Raw genomic sequence first — 7,930 nt, forward strand, 5'->3', positions numbered from 1 at the left:
AAGCACAAGGGTAGGATTGTGGTGAGGGGAGGGCGGGGGGAAAGCAAGAGGTGTGTGCTTACACCATGTGCAGCCTGTAAATTAGAAGAGAATGTGGGATGAGGGGGAAGTGGGATGTGAGAAGGATGATAACGTATGAAGCTACCGGCATCTTGCATCCTTTCAGCCCCGACGCTGGCCATGGGCTCAGCCGTGCCCCTGCCAAGAATGGCCTGCACCGTCTCCTCCAGGGGGTGAGGTCATGCAGGCGAGACTGTCACCCGCCGGTTATGAGCCACCTTTTCCTGCAAGGGAAAGGAATGTATGTCAGTGAGTGTGGTGTAATGTGTTTGAGTGATGTGGCTGTCGTGGTTGAATAACTGACAGTGTGTTCAAGCTGTGAGATTTGGGTGTGAGACTTGCAGCAGTGGTAAGTATGTGCGGGTGAGGTGAAGTTATGAATGTGAGGTATGAGTCGTGTTTGGTAGAGGTTGTTGGTAGGTGAGTGATGGGGGTCTGGTGAATTGAGCAGTGTGTGAGACTAGTGGTGCAATTGGTAGGAGACAGCTTTTGAAGATGCATTCACTGACCTTGACCACTTGACTGAGGTCATTAAACTTCTTTGTGTACTGGAGCCATGTCCTGGGGGCAACACTACTGGCAGTGACCGCCTTGTCGATCTGGTCCCACATCCTTCTTACAATGTTTCTGGAGGGCCTCCTGGACCCTGTGAGTAGAGGACCTCTCTCTCTTTCCTGGACAAAGGCCTCGAGTGCTGCGTCCGAGAACCTGGGTGCCCTTTCCCTGGCCTGTTGAGCCATTTGGATTTGTGTTGAAGCAGTTTTTAAAAATGTTGATGACCAGAAGGCAGCTCACCTTTAAGAGGTGCAGACTGCCTTTAAGAGGCGCAGGCTAGCTTTAAATAAAGCTCGCTTCGAACAAACTTTTACTCCCTGCTGAACACACAGCCTGTCGGCAGCACATTCAGCGTTGGGCCATGCGCTGCTATCATGCAAAGTAGCAGGCAGTGTGAATTTTACATGCTGCCTGCACTCCTTTCAACAGACGCGGGCTGATCGGGCATCGCAATCCCCGCGCTTGTTTTCGGGCCTAGTCCAATTTCACTCCCTAATGTTTAATATAAATACACTTACGTTTCTTTTCAGTGAAAACCTCAAGACATATAATTTATCTGTTATAATGAGTACCCAGTTTCACTATGGATATTGTAAAAATTAAATCAAGAATACAATCTTTAGGAAACTGAATCTGTGCTTTAAAAGAGTGTCTTTTTTTTTCAGGTGAAAGCTACGTTTGTGCATCCAATGAGCCATTCCGTAAAGTAGACTATACCAAGAATGTCAATCCAAACTGGTCAGTCAATATCAAGGCAGGAGCATCCCGCTCTCTCTCATCATTGACAGCAAGAGGTGAAGGAAAAGAAACCAAGGATTTTATCAGGCCCAAACTGGTGACTGTTATCCGCAGTGGTGTAAAGCCACGGAAAGCTGTAAGAATTCTTCTAAACAAGAAGACAGCTCATTCATTTGATCAGGTGTTAAATGACATTACAGATGCCATAAAGTTAGATTCTGGAGCAGTCAGAAGGCTCTACACACTTGATGGAAAGCAGGTAGGAAACAATGGCTTCTCTGATCAAAGTCCTTGATCATACAACCTTTATCATACAGAATAAGAGTATCACATGTTCATATTTGTGTAAACCCATGACTGGAACATGACTGCCATTTTGCCTAAATTTCAGGTGTTTCTGTTGATGCAATAAGGGACATTGTCCGAGGCTGCACAGATGGTGTGATACCCCTTAATTAGCTTGTGCAGGCCAGAAAATCAGGCCTTTAACCAGACGTGCCGTATTCATGCTGCACCTGATTTTATGAGGGCAATTTTGCTGTGCAGACTTGCAAACTTCTACTATTATCATATTAAAATTCTTTTAATCTGGCTCCACGCAGAATTTCCTGTGGTCAGGCATAGCAGCACTCAAAATGTGCTCCTCCTTCATATAAAAGGGGCATGTGTATAGAGAATGAGCCTGGCCCCCTTTAGAGATTTTGTTCAAGCTAAGTTGTTGTAGAATTGTGATTTATGATTTCAGTGAAGTTTTTGCTTACTGAGCATTTTCTACTTGGCTGAATTGTCCACAGGATTGCCAACTTGGGTTTGATGTATTCGTGGAGATTTGATCAGGTGACATTTGATCACATGGCATTCGATCAAGTGACATCGCTCACGTGATACTTGATCACATGACATTCGATCATGAGACAGCCAGGGTACTGCGCATGCATGAATCACACAAAAAGGGACCATTTCTCCTGAGTCGCCAGCAGCAATGTATGGGAGACCAACCACCCATTCTGGTAGACTCCCGCCCAAAGCGAGAGGGCTGGGAACCCTAACTGTACATCATGTATATCTGAGGTAGCTTCTCTTTGTGGCCCATTTCACTGCAGCTAGATTTTGGCAGCAGACATACATCTTGGCCTGTACATCTACTGTACGAGGGTGCAGTTTAGCAAGATGGGAGGAGAGGATTCCTATTGGGTATTTCAATTGTACTGCATGACCTGGATGAGGAGGACGAATTCTTCATTTCACATGTTCTTCCAAGGTACCTCAGGAGCTTTGTGTCCTCTCGGCAATACTCCAGGACCCTGGTATGCAGATCATGCCAGTGGTACCTAGAGATGTTCGAAGAGTTCTGACTTTGGTGCCTCCATTTCACCAAAGAGGCAGTGACTGAGCAATGCCACCAACTGCTGGTTAATCTTCAGACAACCTCAAGGTCTGGTACACTCCCCACCGCTTTTAGTGGGTGCATTGGTGTCAACGTGATTTGGCCGCAATACATGGTGGATGATGTAACCAAGAAATTTAAAAAGAGTACTTTTTTTACACGAGTTCTCAAATTAACACTACTTTTGGCAGAATCCTTTGGTGGCTGCTTTACCTTAATGTATATACACAGCACATTATAAATAGATAAACAACTGTGCTGTGGTGCAAAAGAATACTCGCCTCCTTCCAAATGCAACGCCCATACGAAAGCATCAGGAGCAGGGCCCCAGTCTACTTGGCCATGGTCCTCGAGTACTTGACGGCTGAGATGCTGGAGCTGGCGGGCGATGCTGCACGGGACAACAAGTGGTCACTCACGTCCCCCTCCACTGCAATGACGAGGAGCTCAACAAGCTGGCAATAAGAGCTCAGCAGTCAAAGGAGTTCTAGAGGCCACAGTGGGGTGACTGAAGGTGGTGGGGTTGTCTGATCCAAGTTGCAAAAATCATGAAAGGACTTAGTGACTGAAACATCACAGCGAACAGCTGATTGAAATTGCGCGAACTGCCTGACATAGTTGGCGCAATTAATATGGTTTGTAATTAACTTATATGGTGATGATGACAAATGTTTAGTGCAATTTGCCCGATATAGGCAGCTATCTGTGATAACCGGGGACGGTGCAAGTGCTGGGGACTGTATATTGCTACCAGACAATGCCATTAACTTTTTATACTACAGCGAGACCCTGGGTTGTTGAACCATTTGCGTTAGCGCTGAAGCACTTTTCCCATTTTTTACGTGTGGAATAGAATTCAGCTTTAGGAGCTAAAGTGTCCCATTTGGGAATTCTTTTTAATGTTAATTTATTTTGAAGGCAGTTGAACTGTAAGGGCTAAAAACTACCTATTTTTAAATGATTTTTATTTTTTATTTTAGAAGGCAGTTCCCCTTTAAGGGGCCAAACTGCTCTCTAAAATGACAGCCTTGCTTTAAGAGAAGGCTGTTCTTGCTGCAATGATGCTATGGCCACGCTATACTGGGCCTCCTGTCGGGACTTCTGCCACAAAAATTCCCTGCGTGGTAAGTTTAGTGCTGGGCTAATGTTAATTAGTAACCAGAGCCAATTTGCCGGTTCTGCCAGCACCATCAATTTCGGCGGCTGTTAACTCTGGCCGCAGTTGTACCGGCAGGTTTTTAGCGATCTCGAATTTCTAGGCCACTGTTTGTGATTAATTCAGCAATTTATTACCCGAGGAACTATACACATGACCTGACAAATCTTTGAAGTAAAATTACTTTCTGTAATGTGTTGATCAAGTGCTTAATATACTCATCAAATTCCTCTCTGTCCTATCAATAGGCTAATAGGGTTCTTGCCTCTGTTAAAATAATAGAGGGAGAAATTTAATATTCGTACAATAACATCACCAACAGCAATTTGTATTCCTGGAAAATACTTCATAACCGACTTACATTGCATGTTATACGTAGAAAAAAGAAACAGGAAAGGTGGGGAGTAAACACGTGGCAGCTTTGCTGAGGTTGTTGTACCTGGAGCTTGGTTGGTTGTGACAGGTCAATGTGGATGTGTAGCAACTTACCTTTTCCCCTCAGACAATGCAGGCCTGCAGTACTGCTCCAGAATGTACTCACTCAACATTGCCTGTGCCAAATTGGCATTTGTTTCACATGCAATCTGAAGTAACATACTTACACAAACTTACATTTGCTATTTTTATACTTTATCTCAAATAGACTGTGAATGCTGAGATTATACCTGCAACCACATCTAGCCTAAAATGTAGCCCATTTCCTTTAACCCATTTTTTGTCAATGAACAGTTGTTCTCTCAGAATTTCAGCAATTATAAAGGGAATTGAGATAATCAGATACTATTTACACAGAGAAATACTATTCATCTCAACCCTAAGGAAACAGATTTTAGGCAGTTCCTGCAACTGTACCTCCATGCACGTTTGAAGTAGCTATAAGGAAAGATGCGGCGGGATTCTCCTCTTTGAGTTCCAGCAGTGTGGTACTTCCGCCCACTCCTCCAAATCCACCCCAACCTGACCCCGACCCTCTCCTGCCCGTCGTGTGGGGGTTAAAATATCCCCCAATTGAGTCTGAAAGCATAAGGCACTGAGCAACCTGAAGTTCAGTTGGTATTGTCTGATTTATGTATACTCACCTTTTTAAGTTAGTCCTGGCACATTGCTCATAAAGGAAATTATCAAAATGAATTGATAAAGGCAACAGAATAAAATGGCCAAACAGTTAAAATGGTCAGCTGACAGTTCGATGTTTGCCAAGGCCCTTTCACTTGCCGAGAGTCATTCATTGTAAACCCATAATTATACCCAGTGTTTTTCTTTTAAACTTATACCTTTTGATGAACTTTTATGTTCAATATGAGTGATGTCGGTGCTGCAAAATTGAACCTATTTCCTTTCTGGACATTCACTGTCAGCATTAAGTACTGCCAGGTGGAGAGAAAGCTTGTGCTATACCCAGCAATGTGCTTTGAACCAGATCTCAATGTGATGTTTCTGTTTCCCACGTCAGCTATCTATATGACCTTTCTGACTGAGATTACCAGCTTAATGCTGGATTGTACTGCATTGTGGGCATTTTCTTGCTGAGATGGCTAACATGGTCCAGACTGATTTCACATCGGGCTCTTAGAACTGTCAGAATAAAAATGTTAATTCCATCAGTCTAGAATGCATTAAAATCCAGGCACCAGAGAATGTTCTAACCCAGTGTGCCACACAGTGGGCGGGATTTTGTCAGCCCCGAGGAGGCGGGTATGGAGGCAGGACTGCCGGTAAAGTTGCAGAATTTGGGGGCGGGTGGCAAACCCACCCCCAACCCGCCTCCGTGCCCTCTTGCCAGGAGGTAGGAAGTTGTCCTGCCCCGGGTCCCGTCTCCTCGAGGCGGGAAAGGGATTAAAGCCTATTAACTGCCTGTTAACAGGTAGTTAACAGGCAGAAAATAGGATTATCCCTATTTTTACTTCTAAAGTGCAGGATTCTTGACCTCCTAGAACCCCGTCAGGGTGTAGGAGATGAGTAGGAGGTCTGCGGGGGTCGGAGGAGTCTGAAAGTGCAATGTAGAGGTGAGTGATGGGTGCAAGTGTGGAGTGGTAAGTATGTAAGTTGAGTGTAAAGTGTTAGAAAATGTTAACTTACCTTTGTTTCTCCCTACAGTCTTCAGCCGCTGTGGAGCCGGAGTCCCGGCATCTCCATTGTAGAGATCACAGACTGGCTGTTGGATCCTCCGAACCAACAGCCAGGTGATTTCTGCAAAGTTGAAAGGTTTGATGAGTCCTGAACACAAGGTCTCATCAAACAACACAGAATGTCAGTGTTTGACAGCTTCACAGAGCTGTCAAACGCTGACATTTCTTCTTTCAAAAGTTCTTGACAGATGGCACATCATACATTGACGTGCTCTGTCACTGACTTCCCCCTAATTGGCCTGCTGAGCCCACTGGGCGGGCTTAACAAGGTCCATCAGGGGAAAATCCCACTGGTTGGCCAGAAGCTGATGGAGGCGGGATTGAAAGCCGGCAAGCAGCAGTCCCGCCTCCAAAAGCTTCCCATTGAGAAAATCCAGCCCAGCATCTCAGATACTTCCAAAATGTTTGATTTTGTCTTTTTGACCAATTGTATGCCCATCTACAGAAAAGCTCTTTAAAAGTGGCCTCGGGGCCTGGGGTAGGGTTGCCAACCATCCAGGGTTGCCCTGGCATCTCCAGGACTTAAAGATTAATCTCCAGGACACTGCTGCGAGTAACCCTGGAGAAAAATTGTAGGGGCATTAAAAATTATGGGCTAGAAATTCGACTGCTTTGCGCCTCCTTTTAACGTCTGCGGGGGGCAGTAATGGGGTACCACAGGGATCAGTGCTAGGACCCCAGCTATTCACAATATATATTAATGACCTAGACAAGGGAACTAGATGTAATATCTCCAAGTTTGCAGACGACACAAAGCTGGGTGGGCGTGTGTGCTGTGAGGAGGATGCAGAGAAACTCCAGTATGATTTGGACAGGTTGGGTGATTGGGCAGATGCATGGCAGATGTAGTATAATGTGGATAAATGTGAGGTTATCCACTTTGGTGGCAAAAACAGGAAGGCAGATTATTATCTGAACGGCAATAGATTGGGAAAAGGGGAAGTGCAACGAGACCTGGGTGTCCTTGTGCACCAGTCGCTGAAGGTAAGCATGCAGGTGCAGCAGGCGGTTAAGAAGGCAAATGGTATGTTGGCCTTCATAGCGAGAGGATTCGAGTACAGGAACAAGGATGTCTTGCTGCAGTTGTACAGGGCCTTGGTGAGACCACACCTTGAGTATTGTGTGCTGTTTTGGTCGCCTTCTCTGAGGAAGGATGTTCTTGCCATGGAGGGAGTGCAGCGAAGATTCACCAGACTGACACCTGGGATGGCAGGAATGACGTATGAAGAGAGATTGTGTCGATTGGGCTTGTATTCGCTAGAGTTTAGACGAATGAGAGGGGATCTCATTGAAACTTATAAAATTCTAACAGGACTAGACAGACTAGATGCAGGAAGGATGTTCCCGATGGCGGGGGAGTCCAGAACCAGGGGTCACAGTCTAAGGATAAGGGGTAAGCCATTTAGGACTCAGATGAGGAGGAATTTCTTCACCCAGAGAGTGGTGAACCTGTGGAATTCTCTACCACAGAAGACAGTTGAGGCCAATTCATTAAATATATTCAAGAAGGAGTTAGATATATTTCTTAAGGCTAAAGGGATCAAGGGATGTGGGGAGAAAGCAGGGACAGGGTACTGAATTTGGATGATCAGCCATGATCACATTAAATGGCGGAGCAGGCTCGAGGGGCTGAATGGCCTACTCCTGCTCCTATGTTCTATGTTTCTATGTTTCCGACCGGGTGCGGCGAATTCAGCGACGCCCGTGAACTTCCCTGGTGGTTTTGTGCTGGCGCTAACACCGCCTCACCCTCTAGCGTCCCGTGAATCGTGATGTCATCAAGTGCGCAGTGCTCCATGACCGCCCCGGATGTGAAATTCGCTCCTGCCCACTGCTGCATCGCCAGGCATGAACAACGGCAGAAAGTAGAGGCGTTATCACCTCGGCTGGCTGCTTGGGGAGTGA

The 7,930-nt window shown here is 45.8% G+C and overlaps 1 protein-coding gene across 5 annotated transcripts in view; it reads left to right on the top strand.

The window, feature by feature from the left end:
- The window catches only part of dclk2a (doublecortin-like kinase 2a), a 622,375-nt gene that overhangs the window by 128,901 nt on the left and 485,544 nt on the right, over positions 1-7,930 (top strand). For all 5 annotated transcript variants that reach the window (XM_086011612.1, XM_086011622.1, XM_086011598.1 and 2 more), the window contains exon 2: positions 1,281-1,612. In XM_086011612.1, coding sequence (XP_085867738.1) covers positions 1,281-1,612 — 332 coding nt within the window. The remainder of the gene's footprint in view (positions 1-1,280; positions 1,613-7,930) is intronic.

The sequence above is a fragment of the Somniosus microcephalus genome, chromosome 2 (genome assembly GCF_052327205.1).
Source record: "Somniosus microcephalus isolate GS21.2 chromosome 2, FLI_Smic_1.0, whole genome shotgun sequence".
NCBI lineage: Eukaryota > Metazoa > Chordata > Chondrichthyes > Squaliformes > Somniosidae > Somniosus > Somniosus microcephalus.